This window comes from Palaemon carinicauda, chromosome 31 (genome assembly GCF_036898095.1).
Source record: "Palaemon carinicauda isolate YSFRI2023 chromosome 31, ASM3689809v2, whole genome shotgun sequence".
In the NCBI taxonomy this organism is placed as follows: domain Eukaryota; kingdom Metazoa; phylum Arthropoda; class Malacostraca; order Decapoda; family Palaemonidae; genus Palaemon; species Palaemon carinicauda.
The window spans coordinates 23,907,506-23,930,395 of record NC_090755.1 but is presented as its reverse complement, the minus strand read 5'-3'; the positions used below and the strand labels follow the sequence as shown (position 1 = coordinate 23,930,395).

General features: G+C 42.8%; 1 protein-coding gene across 4 annotated transcripts in view; it reads right to left on the bottom strand.

Annotated features, from left to right (window-relative positions):
* Window positions 1–22,890, bottom strand: part of LOC137624350 (equilibrative nucleoside transporter 1-like) — a 788,303-nt gene that overhangs the window by 57,054 nt on the left and 708,359 nt on the right. For all 4 annotated transcript variants that reach the window (XM_068355039.1, XM_068355041.1, XM_068355037.1 and 1 more), the window contains exon 4: window positions 17,671–17,752. In XM_068355039.1, the coding sequence (XP_068211140.1) occupies window positions 17,671–17,752 (82 nt within the window). The remainder of the gene's footprint in view (window positions 1–17,670; window positions 17,753–22,890) is intronic.

The window sequence follows — 22,890 nt, the reverse complement described above, 5'->3', positions numbered from 1 at the left end:
TTATAGTGGCATCAATGTGGGCAATGATGGGAGCTGCCACATGCCTAGCCACAGCAGCTGAAGACTTGGCGTTGGGGTAAACCATGGTGCAGTAGTCCTCAGATAGGACGTACGGCCGCTTGGACTTCACATTCCGGGCAAACCCACCAACCCACACCTTCAGTGTGGCCCGAGCCGCAGACTTTTGCTCCGGGGATGCCTGAAATAATAGTGGGAATTATAAAAGGGAGACTCCCAATGGTCCTTCAAGACCATATATATCTTACTAATAGTAAATAAAATAAGAAGGCAATATAGCCAAACGGGACTCACCGAGTCAGATCCAAGGGTAGTGATGAGGTCGAAGCAAATCACACAGTTATCCGGGTGCCATACCACAACGTCTTCCAGTTGAACCCCACAAGGGGCGTGAGATCGGCAGACGGAGTAGCCACAAGGCTGGTGCAGAACAGCTGCACAGGCCGGCGTCAGACAATGCACCATCTATAAAAAGAATAGTATATGAGAAACTGTAATTCTCTTAAATAGGGGCGGGTCCGGAGGACCCGGGCCTAACATAGGTCTAACACAAGATTAGAGCTTAACTGTACTATTCTTTAAGTAGGGGCGGGTCCGGAGGACCCGGGCCTAACATAGGTCTAACACAAGAATAGAGCTTAACTGTACTATTCTTTAAGTAGGGGCGGGTCCGGAGGACCCGGGCCTAATATAGGTCTAACACAAGATTAGAGCTTAACTGTACTTATTATTATTATTATTTTTTTTTTTTTTTAAGTAGGGGCGCCGGACCCGGGCCTAACATAGGTCTAACGCAAGGTTAGAGCTTAACTGTAATATTCTTACATAGGGGCGGGACCGGAGGTCCCGGGCCTAAACATAAGTCTAACTTGAAACTAAAGTATAGCCATCCATTCCGGTCAAGCCGGGAGCATAAAAAAGGATGCAATAACAAGGAATTAAGACACATGGTGTCTGATTTCCCGGGGCGGGGTAGACCCCGGGCCGGGAAATAAAGGTATATTCAATACCAATTCCTTTAGGGACTCCGGGGTAGTGATCTGTCATATATAATCATCATAGGAAATGTTATAAAATAATAGGGGGGCGGAACTGTAGCTAAGAACTGCCAATCAAACCCGGAGGGTTTCGTATAACATAAGCCAGAATGAAAAGTGAATATAAAATAGGGTGCACCGGGATCCAACTCTGTTGACCGGTGGCCAACCAGACTAGACAGAGACGAAACCGCCGGGCCACCCGGAGGACAAAGTCCATAAACACTTAACTACCCCCTCTAAAAGGAGGGAAGGCAACGGTCCCTTAGTGGAGGGGGGAGAAGCCTAGCCTCCCACCTAGCTAGAGGGGGAGCGTGGGGGAGGATCACGTGATACGAGGCAGCAGGGCTACCAACTGACGATCCCCAACCAGACAGATCAAACGGAGTAATGGCACAAATATTCATTATAATAATAATAATAGCGTTAAATATATGAATAAACACATAGAAAATTTTTGGGCAAGGCATGCAACATAAATAATTAAATCACAAAAGACACACCTGATGGCTAAAAATAACATTGCCGCCTTAGCACGAAGGTCGGCAGCCATAGCGATACGTAAATGATATCGGCCCAAAAATTGAACCACGAGGATTCTAAACGCTAAATAATGAATATTCACAATAGCAAATAATATTTGATAATAAAAATAATACACATAGTAACACCGCAAGTGAAAATTAAAAGCTCTCAAAAACAGGAGTACCAACTGTAGTGAAATCAAGCAAGATCGGTATGAACGAAGAGAATAAACTCCTATAATATAAATATTAAACGATCTAGGTTGCTCAAAACACAGTAAAACCCAGCTTGGTACTTAACTTAGACGGTGTCTCCTGGGAAACCGACGAAGAAGCCATAATTCACTAGAAAATAACCAAAATTCGAGAGCACCACAAAAATGCGGGTTACTTCACTCGTCGTGCTAAAAGGAGTTGGGTTCTGAGCGGATGCATTGTTAGTAGTACCGAGTGAGGTTGAACGGCTCTCCTCTATTGGGGTTCTCTGTCGTGGATTAATCTAAATAGTGCGGGACCTCTGGAATATACGCCCAATTTTATACCGACACCAATAGGTGAGCGAGCTAGTTAACCTAGCACTCCTTTACATTTTTTCTCTGGTATATTTAGCAGTAAATTACCTAAGAATAAGTGCTAAATGGAGCTTATTCACTGGGCGGCACAGGTTCGAGCCCAGAAATTAGTTTTCTTAGTGTCAATTAAATACGAAACGAAAAAATTAGGCCGAGTCTACATCCATTGCATCCGATTTCATCAGCAAACCACTATTTTTTGGGAAATATCATTTTATTCTAGAAAATTGCCACTCTTTAAATAGTTAATTGCACATTAAGAAAGCGTGTACTTTTGTTTTTAAATTTCGGGTGTGTTTTAAAAATCGAGTATTGTTGACTTCTTTTTGTTTTACTTTTGGCTGTGATTAGATCAGCTGTCATCTAGCTGCCGCTCTTGAGTGTGTACGAATACACTAACAAAGTATCGTTTATACCATTTCTTAACTTATTCAAACCGTCTACAGTATACAGTTGATATTACATAAGCACCAAAGTGTTATAACCTATCAAATTTTTTTGGTTATTACATTTAAACCCCCCTCTATCTCTCTCTCTCTCTCTCTACCTCTCTCTCTCTCTCTCTCTCTCTCTCTCTCTCTCTCTCTCTCTCTCTCTCTCTACCTCTCTCTCTGTGGGCTACTTTTCACTACCTCCCATTCCTTACCTCTCTCTATCTCTCTAACAAATGATATCTTTGTTGCTCCTCAAAGTTTCATTCATATTGAAAATCGATCATGATTCAATTTTCCTTACTTTCTCCAATCTCGCACCATCGGTCACATCGCGGTATTTTCAATATTTCCGGAAAATCCGCGATATATGTATATACATGGGTTATGAAAAAAATCCGCGAAGTGGTGAATCCGCGATGGTCGAACCGCGAAGTAGCGAGGGTTCACTGTACATCCTTTTATGGTTTTTTAAATAAAGCATGGGTCCTAAAAAGCTTAGTTTCGCAAGTGGTAGTGGTAGTGGTGAGAAAAGGAAGAAGGAAATGCTTTCTTTAGAAGTAAAGCATGAAATTATTGAAAAGCATGAGCGTGGCGTCCTCGTGAGTGAACTTGCAAAAGAATATGGCCGAAATATGTCGACGATCTCGACAATCTTGAAACAGAAAGAAGCCATTAAAGCAGTGAAACCTTCTAAGGGGATCACCATCATTTCAAAACGTCGTAGCCCTGTCATAGAAGAGATGGAACGACTTCTGCTAATCTGGATCAAGGACAGAGAGATTGTTGGCGACACCATCACCAAAACTATCATCTGCGAGAAGGCGCACGCCATCTTCACTGACTTGAAGGAGGCGAGCTCTGGGAGTGATGCTGGGGAGAGTTCAACCAAACCTTCCTCAGACGATTTCAAGGCATCTCGTGGCTGGTTTGAAAAATTCAAGAAACGGTCCGGGATTCATTCAGTTGTTCGCCACGGAGAGGCTGCTAGTGCGGACACAAAGGCTGCAGCTCACTTTGTGAAGAGCTTTGAAAGGACCATGCAGGAAGAAGGCTACGTAGAGCAGCAGGTGTTTAATTGTAATGAAACCGGGCTGTTTTGGAAGAAGATGCCCAGTCGAACCTACATCACGGCCGAAGAGAAGAAATTGCCTGGGCATAAGCCAATGAAGCATCGGTTGACTCTTGCCCTATGTGCCAACGCTAGCGGGGACTTTAAAGTCAAGCCCTTACTGGTTTACCATTCCGAGAACCCTAGGGCCTTTAAGGCACAGAATGGGGATAAGGACCAGCTTCATGTTTTCTGGCGATCCAACTCGAAGGCCTGGGTCACTAGGCAGTTCTTTGTCCAATGGGTTAACCAAGTTTTCGGTCCTTCTGTGAATAAGTATCATCATGAGCAGAAACTGCCTTTAAAGTGCCTGCTATGCCTTAACAATGCACCCGCTCACCCCCTTGGACTTGAAGATGATATCATCGAAGAATTCAAGTTCATAAAGGTGCTGTATCTTCCACTCAATACCACCTCTATCCTCCACCACATGGACCAGCAAGTCATCTTGAACTTCAAGAAGCTCTACACCAAGCACCTATTCAAGCAGTGCTTTAATGTCACGCAAAGCACAAACTTAACTTTGCGTGAATTTTGGAAAAGCCACTTTAACATCGTGCACTGCTTGAAGATCATATATCAGGCTTGGGTGGGATTAACTCGACGAACCCTCAATTCTGCCTGGAAGAAGCTGTGGCCTGATGCAGTTTCTCCCCGAGATTTCGAGGGTTTTGACCCCAAACCTGATCCTGTGGTGGGATGCAGCGGAAGACGTAGAGGAAATCGTCTCCCTTGGCAAGTCCATGGGTCTGGAGGTCGACGCAGATGACGTTACGGAACTCGTCGCCGAACATCATGACGAACTTACTACAGAGGAGCTCAAGGAACTCCATGCTATGTCTGAGCACATGAGTGATGACGAGGAAGGGATCGAGGAGGTAGAACATGTGTTAGGTTCGGCGCAAATAAAAGAGATGTTAGGAAAATATCAAGACGTGGTCGACTTCATCGACAAATACCATCCAAAAAAAACTGCAGGTTTGTCGTGTAGTTGCGCAGTTCGATGATGTTTGCCTAACTCATTTTCGAAACATTCTGAAAAACTGTACCATGCAACTTTCTATCGATAGCTTCTTTAAAAAAACTACGAAGCGAACTCGTGATGAAGAGGAAGGAAGTGGTTCAAAGAAAACGGCAAAGAGTGAAGAGAAAAAAATTCAATCAATTTTAAGTGTAGAGAGTGAAAGTGATTAAAATTAATCATTAAAAAGAAAAAAAGAAAATGTAAAAAAAATATAAAATATAAAAATTAAAAAAAAAAATAAGCTAAGTTAGGTTAAAGTTCACTTAGTGTAAGTTACGGTAGTGTACGTTTATCGTAGTCACCCTCTCTACCTCCTCGCCGCCCGTCTGTCTCCTCTATGCGTAGCAAGACCGACACCTGCGCTGGACTTTCTAAGGTAAAGCGACGCTAAAAACCCATTTCTTATTTATTATTTCTTGATAATTATTCTTTTTTACATGTCTATTATCTAGTTTAGAGTGCATATTGTCATGTGTAATTATGTGTAGTAATTTATTAAGGAGTTATCATAGGTTTTTGGGCTCAACCACGGATTAATCCTATTTCAATGTATTCTTATGGGAAAATTCGTTTCTACATCCGAACATTTTCTACATCCGAAGTTGGTTGTGGAACGAATTAAATTCGTATGTAGAGGTACCACTGTATATGAATATATGACTAATACTAGAATTCCCAATATCAAAAAGAAAATAAACAACGATACCAAGACATGTTGGGACTGCATCGATTGTCATGAGAACTACGCAGCGTATAATTAACAATATGCTAGTTCTATTTAATCTATGAAAATAGATCGATAATTTAATGAACGAATACTAAAAGGACACATATTTTCTTAACATTTTTTTACATTAAAAGTTAAAAACTTATTGTAAGAAGGAATTCCTTTTCATTCTTTACAAGAAAAAGCAAATAAAAGAATTTTGCAAGTCATACTACGTATGTACATGTAGATTATGTCACACGATTGTGACGACAGAGTTGGCGGAACGTATCTCCGCCATCATGTTTTAAAAAATTAGGTTCGTTATTTTTACAGTAGGGGGAAAAACTCCCAATCCTACCTCTTTTAAGATACCAACCAAAAATGGTATTTTCATCATAAAATAAATTTTTGAACATACTTACCCGGTAGTTATATATGTACAGTAGCTTACGTCCCTGACGTCACGGCAGAAAATTCAAAACTCGCGCCAATCGCCGATTGGATAGCCAGGTGTACCACCCCTGCGCCCTAGCGAGGTACCTGGGAACCATTCCAGGAACCCTCATATATTCTATGCCTCTAGTCTCTTAGAGGGGAGGAGGGTGGGATTCAAATTACATAAAACTACCGGGTAAGTATGTTCAAAAATTTACTTTTTAATGAAAATACCATTTTCAAACATAAAGCTTACCCAGTAGTTATGTATATAGCTGATTAACACCTTTGGTGGAGGGTTAGAGACAGCTAGTACATCTGGAATTCTGCTTAAGAGTTAATTAAAACAAACTTAAGGGTTCGTACCTGATAAGGAAGCTGACTTCAATGATTCTCTGCCTCATTACGTCTGCTAGCCTTATGAGATCCAGCGGTCCTCCCATGGGGCTGAAGATCTCGTAGGGACTGTCAAACCGGTGTATATACCTCATTATGACAGAACCTCCTCCAATAACCAGCTCCGGGTGCTCTCAAGGAACAAAATTGACCACCTGACTAAAATCAATGATTGTGGAAGACTGACACAATCTCCACAGACAACCATAAAAACAAATAAAAGTACCAAGAGAAGAAAAGGTTATTGGGATTATGGGAACATAGTGGTGGATCCTTCACCCACTACTGTACTCGCTGCTACGAATGGACCCAGAGTGTAGCAGTCCTCGTAACGAGTCTGAACACCTTTCAAATAATATGAAGCGAACACAGATTTGCTCCTCCAAAAGGTTGTGTCCATTATGCTTTGCAATGATCTATTCTGTATGAATGCTGCCAACGTTGCTACTGCTCTGACTTCGTGAGTCTTGACCTTTAAGAGACCAAGGTCTGCTTCAATACAATGAATATGTGATTCTTTTATCAAAAGCTTGATAAAAAATGACAAGGCATTTCTTGACATCAGTAACAAGGGCTTTTTGACTGAGCACCATAGAGCTTCAGAATTGCCTCGTAAATCTTTTGTTCTATCCAAGTAGCATCTCAGAGCTCTTACAGGGCATAAGACTCTTTCCAACTCCTCGCCAACTAAATCTGTAAGATTCGGAATCTCAAACGGTTTGGGCCAAGGTTGAGAAGGGCGTTCGTTTTTGGCAAGAAAGCCTAACTGTAAGGCACAGACAGCCTTACCATCACGAAAACCAACGTTCTTGCTAAATGCATGTATTTCACTCACTCTTTTGGCTGTTGCGAGACTAACCAAAAATAAAGTTTTCATAGTAAGGCCCCTCATAGAAGCTGAACCCAATGGCTCAAACCTGTCGCTCATAAGAAACTTCAATACAATATCCAGATTCCAGGATGGTGAATCTTGGTTTCGTTGTTTTGTAGTCTCAAAAGACTTAAGAAGTTCTTACAGATCCTTATTGTTAGAAAGATCTAGGTTTCTATGACTGAACACCGTCGCCAACATGCTTCTATATCCTTTAATAGTCGAGGAGGAGAAATTGCACTTCCTTTGAAGGTGGAGCAGGAATTCTGCAATTTGGGCTACAGAGGTACTGGATGAGGAAAGAGAGTTGACTCTACACCACTCTCTAAAAACCTCCCACTTGGATTGATAAACTTTGATAGTTGAAGTTCTTCTTGCCCTTGCAATGGCTTGAGCTACCTCCTTCGAAAAGCCTCTAGATCTAGTGAGTCTTTCGATAGTCTGAAGGCAGTCAGCTGAAGAACGTGGAGATTTTGATGGAATCTTTCCAAGTGGGGTTGTTTGAGTAGATCTACTCTTAATGGAAGGCTTCTTGGAGTGTCTACCATCCATTCCAGTACCTCTGTGAACCATTCTCTTGATGGCCAAAAGGGGGCCACTAGGGTCATTCTGGTCCCTTTGGATGTTACAAACTTCTGTACCACTTTGTACAGGATCTTGTATGGTGGGAAGGCATACAGATCTAGGTTGGTCCAATCCAAAAGAAACGCGTCTATGTGGACTGCTTCTGGATCCGGCACAGGGGAGCAATACGCCTCTAACCTTTTCGTCTTTGATGTTGCAAAGAGATCTATGCATGGTCAACTCCAAAGACACCACAGGCTCTTGCAAACTTGAGGATGGAGCATCCACTCTGTCGGTAGGATCTGACCTCTTCTGCTGAGGCTGTCTGCCATTACGTTTTTCTCCCCTTGGATGAACCTTGTTAGAAGGATAAAGTTCCTCTCTCTTGCCTACAAAAGGAGATTCTTTGCCGTCTCGTACAGAGATATCGAGTGAGTTCCCCCCTGCTTGGCAATGTAAGCCAATGCCGTCGTGTTGTCGGCACTGACCTGAATTACTTTGTTGGTGACTGATCCTTCAAAATTTTTGAGGGCTAATAGAACTGCCAACAATTCCTTGTGATTTACATGTAAGTTATTTGGTTCTCTGACCATAGTCCCAAAACTTCCAACTTGTTTAGGGTTGCTCCCCACCCTGAGTCTAAGGCGTCGGAGAATAACACAAGGTCTGGGCTCTTTTGCGTTAGGTCGAAACCTTCCTGGAACTTGTTTGGTTCGTCCCACCACCGAAGGCAGACTTTGATGGAGTTCGTAATTGGAATAGACATCGTTTCTAGGTCTTTCTCCTTGTTCCAATGGCTGTTGAGATGGAACTGGAGAGGACGAAGGTTTAGTCTTCCTAGGGGAACAAATTGTTCTAAGGAGGAGAGGGTTCCTACTAGACTCATCCACTTCCTTGCTGAACACATATTCTTATTTAGAAAAGATTGGAGTTTCAATCTAGCTTACTCCATCCTTAAAGGAGATGGAATAGCCCGAAAAATCTAACTCCGAATCGTCATTCCCAAATAGAGAATCTCTTGAGATGGAATCAAGAGAGACTTTTCCTTGTTGACAAAGAGACCCAGTTCTTTTGTGAGGTTCAATGTTGTCTGAAGATCCTTCAGGCAGTGATCGTATGAGTGAGCTCTGAGAAGCCAGTCGTCGAGATACAGGGAGGCTCTGATGCCCCTTGAATGGAGGATTTTTGCTACATTTAGCATGAGCTTTGTAAAGACCTGTGGGGCTGTGCAGAGGCCGAAGCATAGGGCTCAAAATTGGAAAACTTCTTCCTTGAAGACGAATCTTAGTTAAGGCCTGAAACTCGGATGGATTGGGATGTGGAAGTAGGCGTCCTGGAGATATAAAGAGACCATCCAGTCGCCCTTCCTTACTGCAGCTAGAACTGATTTCGAAGTCTCCGTTGAGAACTTCGTCTTCTGGATGAACTTGTTCAGCGCACTCACGTCCAGGACTGGACGCCATCCCCCCCGAGTTCTTGGGTACCAAGAATAGGCGGTTGTAAAAGCCTGGTGAACATATATCCTGTACTTTTTTTATAGGCCCCTTTTCAAAATGAGAGACACTTGGATAGTCAGAGCTTGTCTCTTTGCCTCCTCTCTGTATCTGGGAGAGAGATCCACAGGAAGTAAGACCAAAGGAGGATTCCCTTGAAAGGGGATCTTGTAACCCTCCTTCAAGCTCTGTATAGACCAATGATCTGCTCTTCTCTTCTCCCACGCTTGCCAGAAGTTGAGTAGTCTGGCTCCTACTGCCTGAAGGAGAAAGCAGTCAGACTCTGCTTTGCCCTGCTCTGAAGCCTCTCCTTTTATTCCTTCTAGCGTCAGGTCTGGAGCTACCCCTGCTGGAAGATCTCCCTCGAAAGAGCTGGGAAAACTTTGGAAAGGAAGTTTCTTCCTTAGGTTTTTGACTGGTAAATGAGGGTGGAAGAGCTTTTCTGGCTGTCTTAGAGACAAGATCTTGAGTAGCCTCTTGAGCCAAGGCTGACGATATCTCCTTAATTAGTTCTTGTGGGAACAACAAAGGAGAAAGAGGCGCATACAACAGCTCGGATTTCTGGAAGGGAGTAACCCCCAGAGAAAGAAACGAGCATAACTGATCCCTTTTCTTCAGGATGCCTGCAGAAAAGAGTGCTGCTAATTCGTTGGATCCATCCCGCAAAGCCTTGTCCATACACGACATTAAATGGACTAGGGCAGAAGTATCCCCCACTTTAAAAGTAGCGACTTTTTTACCCAAAGCTCCAAGAGTCCAGTCCAAGAAGTTAAAAACTTCGAAGGCTCTAAATATGCCCTTAAGCAGGTGGTCCATCTCTGATGTAGACCAGAAGATCTTGGTCTTCCTCATGGCCGACCGACGAGGAGTGTATACGAGGCTTGAGAAATCTCCCTGGGCAGAGGCAGGTATCCCCAAGCCAAGAACTTCTCCTGTCTCGTACCAGATACTAGACCTGGAGGCCAGTCTAGCTAGAGGAAAAGAGAAAGGTGCTTTTCCTAAGGCTTTCTTAGACAGCATCCAGTCATCCATCAGTTTTAGAGCCCTCTTAGATGAACGTGAAAAAACCATCTTAGTAAAGCCAGCCTTCTTAGAAGCCTTCCCAAGAGTAAATTCTGACGGTGGCGAACAAGGAGCCACTGGCACAAAGAAGTCTGAGAATTCCTCAGTAAACTTTTATAAGTCTTTTCAAGTCGGCAGAATGACGAAAAGAAACAGAGTCCTCGTCTTCCGACACTTCCTCAAACTCCACAGGAGAAAGCTTACCTTCGATGTCCTTCTCAGGTAAAGTCCCATCGGGAGTAAGAGAGTTGAGAGCAGTATCCTTCTCGAAAATATCCTGAGTTCTTACAGCAACAGAAACAGGATCATTACGAATAATATCAAGCGGGCGTGATACTTGGGGCTCACCCAAACGCTCGCGATCAACTCGACAGGAGCCTAAGAGTTCCTGAACTTGAACTGCGTTAATGTCATCTTGGAAAGAGTGAGCCTCATAATCATGATCAAGACTAACATCTGAAATATGGTAAGGGGTAGGGCGTTCAGGATCGCATCCTGAAAGGCGCTTGCCGTCGCTTACTGTCAAGCGTTCAGCACTGCAAACCGCTTGCCATTCACCGACCTGTTCGGCTGTTTGCCGTTCAGAAACACATCCTGGAGGACGTGTCACTAATGTAACTTGAAGAGTGGAAGGCGTCCTGAAATCTAGGACGTTCGACAGCCTGTTTTGCAAGACGTTCGGCAGCCTGTTTCGTAGGACGATCAGCAGCCTGTTTCACAGATTGTTCGGCAGCCTGTTTCAAAGGACGTTCGACAGCCTGTTTCGTAGGACGAACGGCAGCCTGTTTCTCAGGACGTTCGGCAGCCTGTTCAACAGGACGTTCGACGTCTCTCTTTGAAGGACGTTCGAGCACACAATCTGACAGAAGGATCTCCTTGCGCTTGAAAGGGCGTTTTGCGTCTTGTAGTAAACCGCGTTCTATACTAGGGCTGTCAACTGCTGACTTGGGTGATCGTTCATGACAACGTCCTAAAGGATGTTCAGGGAGGCTAGTAAGAAGCTTAGAGCCTCGACTATGAGGACGTTCGACATCATGAACGGCCGTGCGCTTAAGTGAACGTTCGAAAACACATCCTACAGGACATTTCAAAACTTTCTGAGCAGCCTGCTCGCCGTATCGATCCTGACAATAACTGACACGTTTGTCAGCTTGAGGTTTGTCACTACGCTGGTAGTTCTGCATGAACGACGAGAGCCTGCTTTGCATCTCTTGTAGCATGACAAAATTAGGATCTGAACGTTGCGATATCGGTGATGACACCACAACGTTCTCCTCATTGCTCAGGGGGACAGAGCGCCTGGAAGGTGAAAACCAGTCTGAAGGCTGCGTGGGTGCCTGGATTGAGGTTAAGCCTGGTCCTGACTGCATAGTAGGATCCTTGGTAGCATCCAATGTCCTATAAGGACGTTTAGTTGGAGAACTTTCAAACGACTCTGGTGTATCCCAATGGCTACATCCAGGCCGCGAACTAGCAGGACGTTGGTAGGTCTTATCAAAGGTCCTCTTAAGAGGTCTGGAAGCTTGGCAAGGCGTCATCCGAAGATGAAGAGAAATACTTAACCTCACCTTTCCATTGGTAAGGGTGAACGTCCTGGGAAGTGTCCACAGGTACGTTCAAGGGGACGTCTGCTCGTGTTTTAGAGCCTCTCGTCTCCTTTCGCCGTTCGACATTTCTTCTCCCAGGGGTTGGGGAGCTTGGAAGAGGTCTAGGACTAGGAGGACGACAGACGTAAGCAGGCGCACCCTCCACTGCACTTTTCGCACTTTCACCCTTCAACTGCTTTACGTCGGACATCAGTTGGGTTCTGTCCGCCGCAAGCGATTCCACTTTAGCGCCCAGCGCTTAAATCGCAACCAACATATCTTTGAGCGACGGCTCATTAGCAGTTACAGTAGCGGGATCAGGATCTACCACTACAGGGGAAGGAATAGGGTTAGTGACATGGAAAAAGGAAAAGTCTTTAGAAGAACGGGAAGAACTTCGTCTCAATCTATCCCTTTTGAGTTTACATCTATACCTATCAAGCTCAATCCATTCATGCTCTGATAAAAGAACACTCTCATTACAGCAATCCCCCAAATCACACTCTTTACCTCTGCAAGCAACACAGAGAATGGGGATCAAGAGAAGCTTTTGCCATTCGGGTCTTACACCCACTACTCGCACATAACCTAAAAGTTATAGGGGGGGTGGCCATTTTGAAAAATTTAAAGAGAAATCAGACAAGCAAGGGTAAAAATTTTCTAAATCCAACGAATTAAAGAATATCCAAAAGCGAGATCAAAAACAAGCGGGAGTCAACAACCAAAGTTTTGTACTTCACAAAATAAGATCAATATCGACGATAGCAGAATTCACGTGTCGCCGCTAGCGACGGCAGGGAATATATGAGGGTTCCTGGAATGGTTCCCAGGTACCTTGCTAAGGCACAGGGGTGGTACACCTGGCTATCCAATCGGCAATTGGCGCGAGCTTTGAATTTTCTGCCGTGACGTCAGGGACGTAAGCTATATATATAATTACCGGGTAAGTCTTATGTTTGAAAATAAAACACTAACACTTAGTAAAAATAAAACCCAAACAGCGAAGGCTAAAAGTAAATTGTACATCACAAAGATAACTGTAATATACAGGTTACAGCGAATGAAAAATCCAACGATGTTGCCACTAGCGGCAGCAGAGAAAATATGAGGGAACAGGGGATGGTTCCGAGGTACCTCGCTAGGGTGCGCAGGTAGTACACCTGGCTATCCATTCGGCGATTGGCGCGAGTTTGGAATTTTCTGCCATGACGTCAGAGACGTAAGCTATATATATAACTACCAGGTAAGTCTTATGTTTAAAATATCTAATTTTACTGCCTTTCTCCAAAAAGAAGGTTCAAATGGAAGGGGAGAATGTATCATTCAGGCTTCCATCCGGCAGGCTAGCACTCGGCAGTACTGGTACAGTTGGCATACCGCCGGCTGAGTCAGCACCTGTCTGTGCCGGTCCGGCCGGCAGTATACTCAGCAATAGCACTTGTGGCCGGCAGTCCAAGGGAGGACTGAAGAACCTTGGTGACAGAAGAAACTTCCCATCAACAGCCATCATGACTGCCGGCAGCCGCCAGTCGCCGGCAGATGACATGGCTGCCAGCCGCATGCATTGCCAGTGGCAGCCGTCATAGCCGCCAGCAGTTGTAGTAAACATGGCTGCCAGCCAACATGGCCACCAGCAGTCATCGTGGCCTCTGGCAGCCGTCATGGCTGCCGGCAGATGACATGGCTCCCAGCAGCCTGTATAGCCGCTGGTAGTAAAAGTAACATGGCCGCTGGCAGTCGTCGTGGCCGCCGGCAGCCAGGTTGATGAATAGGAGTCCGGCCGGCCCCACAACCCGCCGGCAATCGGTGAGATTGCAGGACGACAACAGCCCAAAGAGATACGATGGCTAGGCCATCCCTAAAGGACAGAGGGGGAGGGAAAAGGGTCCTGTATGAGGTGTGGAAGGAGCCGGCAAGGTTGCCGGTCCTACCACTCACTGAAGAAACTCTGTTTCAGTATCAGCGTCATCCTAGGTGACAGGAGAATCTCTATTCTCCAACCTAGGGTCTGCCAATGCAGTTAAGAGGACGGCGGCAGTGCCGCCTCCTCTCGACAAACGAGAAACAGAGTTCCAATGCCGTCGCCATCCTAGGCAGCAGAAGAATGTCTATTCTTCAGCCTAAGGACTGCGAGCACAGGACTAGTCTTCCAGACTACAGGGAGAAGGTGGCGGCATCATACAACCACTTCAAATGCAGCCTAGGGAGGGCTAGCCTCCTATGCCGGCAGCCTAGCCGGCAGGGGAATGACTATTCACCCTACCGGCCGGCTGCCAGCACAAGACTAAATACTCTGAGGTTCTGACCAAATCCCAAAACCTGCTATCTGCGGCTTAGGGAAGGGACAGAAAAACCCTAAGCTAGTCATGCCTGAATGAAAACTCGAGGCACGACCCACTAGGGTTGTAGCCTAAGGCTATGCTCAGAGGGAAGGAGGGATTACCCTTAAATCTCCACTGGAGACGAGTATTGGTTTATATAATAATTCTAGGAGATATCTATCTCCACCTGAATTGATAAAACAATACACGAGAGTAACCGGGGAAATGTCTGAAAGTATACTAATCGCCTAGATTAGGTTACCTAGGCAAGACGAGATCTCGGTTATCTAAATCACCGAAACTCTGACTTATACGATCGACATAGAAAAAAGGGAAATTATGCATATTATAAATATCTTTACAAGTATAATTTGCCTAAATAGCTTTCATAGTTAATTAATTACAGTGAACCCTCGTTTATCGCGGTAGATAGGTTCCAGTCGCGGCCGCGATAGGTGAAAATCCGCGAAGTAGTGACACCATATTTACCTATTTATTCAACATGTATATTCAGACTTTTAAAACCTTCCCTTGTACGTAGTACTGTTAACAAACTACCCTTTAATGTACAGAACACTTAATGCATGTACTACAGTACCCTAAACTAAAACAGGCACAAATATTAAAGGTGATTTTATATCATGCATTTCCTAAACATGCTAAAAAGCACGATAAAAAATGGCAACCAATGTTTTGTTTACATTTATCTCTGATCATAATGTAGAAACAAACTGGAGGTAGAGCTTTGCTTATTACCCAGACATATTTCCCATACTTTTCCCTTAGAACTACATCACATCTTCCTACTTTAGATATATATATATATATATATATATATATATATATATATATATATATATATATATATATATATATATGTATATATATATATATATATATATATATATATATATATATATATATATATATATATATATATATATACATATATATATATATATATATATGTATATATATATATATATATGTGTGTGTGTATATATATATATATATATTTATATGTATACACATATACATACCTACATATATACATAAATACATGCATACATATATATATATATATTACTGTATATATATGGGTTATGGAAAAAATCCGCGAAGTGGTGAATCCGCGATGGTCGAACCGCGAAGTAGCGAGGGTTCACTGTAATGCTATTTAAACCGGGAAAGTTGTTCTACTAACTAAACACATGCCTAACGAACGATAGCGCCCATGGCGCCTCCGGTAACAGGCCTAGCTCCTAAGCACAATAAATTACTCTAATTTCACTGTGAAACAGGAGCTAAAATATACTCATTGTAAAGACCCAATACTCAACTTTCCAGAGGCGAAAGAAGTTGGAGATTGCATAATAATAATCCTTGAAAATCAATCGAAAAAGTTAGATCAACAGGGAACACCACCGAGCGAAATCGCTACAAAATTAGGAATGTCCGCCATCTTGCATACTCAATAGTAGTATGGGAAGTAGGGTAACCTTGATACGGCTCCCCTTCTATTTTTGCCACTTTACCCCTCGAAGCGTAAAAGCTATTCAGGGTGAAGATTGCCATGGGGCATGTCAAGAATACGTCCCTTGATATTATGCAATATCCTTGAGAGAAATTTAAGGATATTCGCGCCAGGAGTTAGAATTCTGGAGACCTAAAGGTAAATTCTCTGGGAATATCTCTGTAGTTACATATATCCCTTAGGAAGCTACCATTAGGAACCTTCCATCAGGATGACATGGCTGAGCCCAAAAATACTGTTTTAAAATCAGAAGACATACATTGGTAACTCCTACAGCCATGAAAACATACAAAATTAATTAAATCTAAACAAAAAGAGAGATGAAGGTCGACAGTCATAAATGAATGTCATTAACAGAATAAGCAGTACAACTGTAGGGTTTAGGTTGGTCCCATCACCACTGAATGCAGTTTCTATCCAGCAGTTAGGATATTGTGATGTACTGTCAGCAGAAGGAAGGGATATAGGGGTTAAGAGAAAAAATGGTTTCACTTTTCTTTCAGTTGAAAAGCTTACATATGAATCATGGGACCCATAGGTAAGTTCCGTTTAATAAAAAAAAAGGTCACATTTATAAAAGTGACAAGGCAAATAGACAATGATATTAAAGAAGGAAACTATTCATTTGGTTGAGCAATAAGTTGTTTATTGATTGATTCTATGGTAATAGTTGCTTGTAAATTAACCCACCCAACTTACCAAATGCATTGGGGATTACTGTATCTTCCAGATAACAAACCATACAGTACTGTACAGCCTACGCTTGAACATTTTTTAAGAAACCCTTCGGCTAACAAGTATTCCATATACATTCTTGTCTAAACCCTAAAGTACTTTACTCTGAATATTTAAATCAAAGATTTATCCAAATATGCATTACAATACTAAAATGGGACCAGAGAAAAATATTTTAAAAACTTTATACCTGTAGCTAATAAATGCATTAGTCTGTTAAGGTCGGGTGTTACTTATACCTGTAGCAAAATATCCTAAAAGAAAAAATCACTAAAATTCTACCTAAAAAGAGTCTGAATAATTACTAAAAAAAAATCTCTGGTTTTGTGGAAAAGCATGAAGCCCCATGAAGATATAAGAACAAACAATCCCCAAGGAAGGATAAAAACTAAGGTATTGTATCACATTGAACACAGGGTCAAATGACATCATCAGCCTGGATGGAAACCATTACTGTTCAAGTATACAATGGAAATCTATATCACAGCTTAAAAACCCACCAGAAGAAATATGAATTAACTGGAAAACACATATGAAACAAACAATAGGACATCACACAAAATGCATAGAACCTGTTAGTCCTAGAATTGCAAACAAAATAGCTCTGTATACAAATAAATATGATTCATTGCCTTGTGAAATCAAGAAAAGTGAAACTTTTGTCTTTCTAGATTTATTTTAGGATGGTGAGACTCTGGCCACTTAAGATTAATGGATGGTTTGTATGAATAAATAACTAATCCATAAAAATAGCTGAAAAATATTAATGCAATCAATGCAACCTTGTATTCTATTAAACATCTGGGGAAGAGCTACCTAAAATGTTAAAATCTCTGCAGGTTCATGCAAAGTGGAGATTTAATTGAGATGACTGGTTATCAGATGGTACATGAATAGTGACTACTGTATATTCTCTCTCATACAAAAAAAACCATGGCAAACTTGGGAACAACATGAAAAAGTATTTTATATATATATATATATATATATATATATATATATATATATATATATATATATATATATATATATATATATATATATATATATATATATATATATATATATATATATATATATATATATATACATACATATACATATACATATATATAAATAAATATATATATATATATATATGTATATATATATATATATATATATATATATATATATATATATATATATATATATATATGTTTGATGGGGTTATGATTTAACAAAGAAAATGTTGAAAGTTTTATTACCGTTTGTGCTGTTATGAAAAAATTCCATGGGAGAAGAGTGGCCAGCCCAAGGAAAAGGAAGCATACATAAACCGTACTACCCCTGCAAAAAAAATTTTCAAGTATCAGCGTCAAAAAGTTTTATTTCATAGATCCTAAAATACTGTTTTGTTTGTTATATCAGACTGTGGGACACAAAACTAAAGATCTGAATCTTAATTCCTTACAGGTGATGTAGTAGTTTGACAACATGTATGATCTTTCTTACTACAGGGATTGTCACTTGTTTGCTTTTAAGTTGGTCCTAGGCAATCAACTCTTTCTTATTAAATATTTTGTTTTAATAATATGCTTCAATTTTTTAATCAATATTGTACGTCTCCATTTTGCACCACATAATAAATCTTTTGGCCACAATACTAAGCACTGAGCAAAAATATTGCTCAACTTACATGGTATCCCATCAAGGATGAAGCTTGGAGAATAAAAATTGATAAAAAGAAGTACAGTACAATAAAAATTCATCTACTAAAGATATTATTTATATAAAACAAAACTAAATATATTTTTGTTGATAAGTTTCAAGGATACAAACCTCCTTGTTCACCTTATACTAGAGCAAACAAACTAATTGCTAAAACCTGATGAAATGAGATGAGTGATTACTAATGATAAATCAGACCTCCCAAACTATCATAAAATGATATTTTAATTATAAAATAAATTTTTGAATATATAATAGCTGCTACTCAGCGGCTCGACAGAAAACACACTCAAAAAACTCGCGAGCGATCGCTATGAAGGTTGCGGGTGTGCCCACCAGCGCCACTATCGGCCAGATACCACTCTTGCATGTAAACAAACCCTTCAATTCTTCTCGTCCCGCTGCGTCTCTATTGGGGAGGAAAGGAGGGCCTTTAATTTATATATTCACCGGGTAAGTATATTCAAAAATTTATTTTATAATTAAAATATCATTTTTAAATATTTAACTTAGCCGGTGAATATATAATAGCTGATTCACACCCAAGGCGGTGGGTAGAGACCAGAGTTAATTAAGTTTACAGCGTATAAGCTAAGAGTTTTTGACAGTTATCAATATAACAAAACCAAAATATATAGGTACCTGGTAAGGAAGTTGACTTAGACGATTACTCTGCCTTATAAGTCTGTCTTCCTCACGAAGCCCAGCGATCCTCTTAGGATGCTGAAAGACTCCCAGGAGCTGAAGTATTAAGGACTGCAACCCATACAACAGGACCTCATCAAACCCCTAATCTGGGCGCTCTCAAGAAATGACTTTGACCACCCGCCAAATCAACCAGGATGCGAAAGGCTTCTTAGCCTTCCGTACAACCCAAAAAACAATATTAAAAAAAAAAACATTTCAAGAGACAGATTAAAAAGGATATTGGAATTAGGGTAATGTAGTGGTAGAACCCTCACCCACTACTGCACTCGCTGCAACGAATGGACCCAGTGTGTAGCAGTCCTCGTAAAGAGTCTGGACATCTTTTAAGTAAAATGACGCGAACACTGACTTGCTTCCGTCCATAATACTTTGCAGAGATTTATTTTGCTTGAAGGCCACGGAGGCTGCTATAGCTCTAACTTCGTGCGTCTTAACCTTAAGCAAACATCGGTCTTTCTCATTCAAGTGAGAATGAGCTTCTCGTATTAAAAAATCTGATAAAATATGACAAAGCATTCTTTGACATAGGCAATGAAGGTTTCTTAACCGAGCACCATAATGCCTCAGATTTACCTCGTAATGACTTAGTACGAGCTAAATAGAACTTAAGAGCTCTAACAGGACATAATACTCTTTCCAGTTCGTTGCCTACTATCTCTGATAAGCAAGGAATATCAAAAGATTTAGGCCAAGGACGAGAAGGCAGTTCACTTTTGGCCAGGAAACCAAGTTGAAGTGAACAAGTGGCTTTTTTCTGTAGAAAAGCCGATGTTCTTACTGAAGGCATGAAGTTCACTGACCCTTTTAGCCGAAGCCAAGCACACTAGGAAAAGTGTCTTGAGGGTGAGATCCTTCAGGGAGGCTGAATGTAATGGCTCAAACCTGTCTGACATGAGGAACCTTAGGACCACATCTAAGTTCCATCCAGGAGTTGCCAAACGACGTTCCTTAGAGGTCTCGAAAGACTTAAGGAGATCTTGGAGATCTTTATTGTTGGAAAGATCTAAGCCTCTATGTCGAAAGACCGAAGCCAACATGCTCCTGTAGCCCTTAATCGTGGGAGCTGAAAGGGAGCGAACCTTTCTCAGATGTAAAAGAAAATCTGCGATTTGGGCTACAGAGGTACTGGACGAGGACACAGATGCTGACTTGCACCAGTCTCGAAAGACTTCCCACTTCGACTGGTATACTCTAATGGTAGAAGCTCTCCTAGCTCTTGCAATCGCACTGGGTGCCTCCTTCGAAAAGCCTCGAAGAGCGGGGAGGCTTTGATGGACATTCTTTACGTGGGGCTGACGTAACAGATCTACCCTTAGAGGAAGACTTCTTGGAAAGTCTACCAGCCATTGAAGTACCTCGGTGAACCACTCTCTCGCGGGCCAGAGGGTAGCAACCAACGTCAACCTTGTCCCTTCGTGAGAGGCGAACTTCTGCAGTACCTTGTTGACTATCTTGAATGGTGGGAATGCATATAAGTCCAGAAGAGACCAATCCAGTAGAAACGCGTCTATGTAGATTGCTTCTGTATCTAGGACTGGAGAGCAATAGATTGGTAACCTTTTGGTCAATGAGGAGGCAAAGAGGTCTATGGTGGGTTGACCCCAAGTAGCCCAAAGACTCTTGCCCACGTCCTTGTGGAGGGTCCATTCCGTGGGTATCACCTGACCCCTCCGACTGAGACAGTCTGCCAAGACGTTCAAGTCCCCCTGGATGAATCTTGTCAACAGGGAGATGCCTCGAATTCTTGACCATAAGAGAAGGTCCCTTGCGATCTCGAGCAGCGTGAAGGAGTGTGTGCCTCCTTGCTTGGAGATGTACGCCAAAGCTGTGGTGTTGTCTGAGTTGACCTCTACCACTTAGTTTCGAAGAAACTTTCGAATATCATCAAGGCCAAGTGGACTGCTAATAGCTCCTTGCCGTTGATGTGCATGCTCTTCTGACTTGAGGTCCACAGACCCGAGCATTCCCGACCGTCCAGGGTCGCACCCCAACCCAAATCCGACGCGTCTGAGAACAACGCGTGGTTTGGGTTCTTGACTGCTAGGGATAGTCCCTCTCTCAGACTGATATTGCTGTCCCACCATTTCAGGCATGCCTTCACCGGTTCGGAGACTGGGAATGATACCGTCTCTAACGTCTTGTCCTAGTTCTAGTGAGAGGCTAGATGGAACCGGAGAGGCAGTAGGTGTAGTCTCCCTAGTGAGACAAACTGCTCCAGGGATGAGAGAGTCCCTACGAGACTGTTCCAACTCCTGACTGAACAAACGTTATCTTTTCAGCATTAGTTGGACTTAGAGCAGGGCTTGTTCTAATTGGTGGCAGACGGAAAAGCCCGAAAAAAACTGGACTGCGAATCTCCATCCCCAAATATAGAATAATCTGGGATGGGATCAGTAGGGACTTTTAGGTTGACCAAAAGTCCCAACTCCCTGGCCAGACTCAACGTCCAATGTAGATCCTGCAGACAGCGAAGACTGGACGATGCTCTGAGAAGCCAGTCGTCCAAGTACAGGGAGGCTCGGATCCCCGATAGATGGAGGGATTTTGCCACATTCCTCATGAGCCTTGTAAACACGAGAGGAGCAGGACTGAGGCCAAAGCACAGGGCTCGAAACTGGTACCCCACATTCCTGTAAACAAACCTCAGAAACGTTTGGGAATCCGGGTGTATAGGAATGTGGAAGTATGCCTCCTGAAGGTCGAGAGAGACCATCCAGTCGCCTTCCATTAATGCTGTCAAGACAGCCTGGTAGACTTCATCATGAAGTTTGTCTTGACAATGAACACATTGAGCGCACTTGCCTCTTACGTACTCCTGCAGTGAACATGGCTGCCAGATCATTGGAGCCATCCCTGAGGAACTTGTTCCTGCAGAGAACGTGGCTGTCAGATCATTGGAGCCATCCCTGAAAGCCTTGTTTATGCATGACATAATTGTACAACAAAACTTCAAACGCTCGAAAAAAGACTCCTAACAGGAGATGGTCTAGCTCTGAAGTCGACCATAAAATCTTGGAGCGTCTCATGGCCAGGCGCCAGGGAGAGTCTATGAGTGTCATATCAGACTCTCGCTCTATAAGCCAGCTTAAAAGTAGGGAAAGCAAAGGCTGTCTCCCCCAAACTCCTCCTGGTGATAAACCAGTCGCCTAGCAAACGTAAAGCTCTCTTAGAAGAGCTAGAGAGCACTAGCTTATAAAAACAACGGCTTCGAAGTAGCTAGGCCTAGTGTAAACTCTGACGTTTAGGCGAACGAGGAGCAGCAGTTACAAAAAGATCCGGACAAAGATCCTTAAAAATCAGTATGATTTATTTAAAGTCTATAGAGAGCTAAGCAGCTTTAGGCTCCTCTCCGTCTGACAGAGTCATCAAGGGAATATCAGTAGGAGGGGGAACAGCAACTTCCTCATCTGAAGGAATCTTGTCCGACAATAGCCGAGTCTCAAGCAAGGGAGAGACCTGCCGAGGTGGCAATGCTTGACAAGCAGAGTCCACACGCACTGGTGCATTAGTAGCGGACCAGGACGCAACGTCATGTAACTGCTTAACAGTCTGTGAACTGACAACAACAACAGGTGCGGGAGGACGCTCGGCGTCCACTCGAGACTGTTTTGACTGCCTAGTCTGAGCAGTCAAAACAACTCTAGACTGCGGTAGTTGACGCTCAGCGTCAAAACAAGTCAACTCCGCTGGTTGGCGAACGTCCTGAACGTCAACAGGAGCATTAGGAAGCAGCCTAACGTCCAAATGCGGCTGAAAGCCAACACGTGACCGCATCGAGTGAGGCTCTACATATCGTGACTGACGTGACTTAGCTACGCCAACGTCAACAGGACGCACAAAGGTTCGTTTGGGCGGCTGAAGGCCAGGATCTCGATGAGATAAACGGCTAGGATCAACGTGAACCTTATCGGCAGAATAGTCTTCCATAAGAGAGGCAAGCTTATTCTGCATGTCTTGCCGTACAACTCATTTAGGAACAACGGGAATGGTTGCGGTAAGAGACGAGGGTAACGTCTGTGACTGCAAAACCTTGCCTACAAAAAGACTCT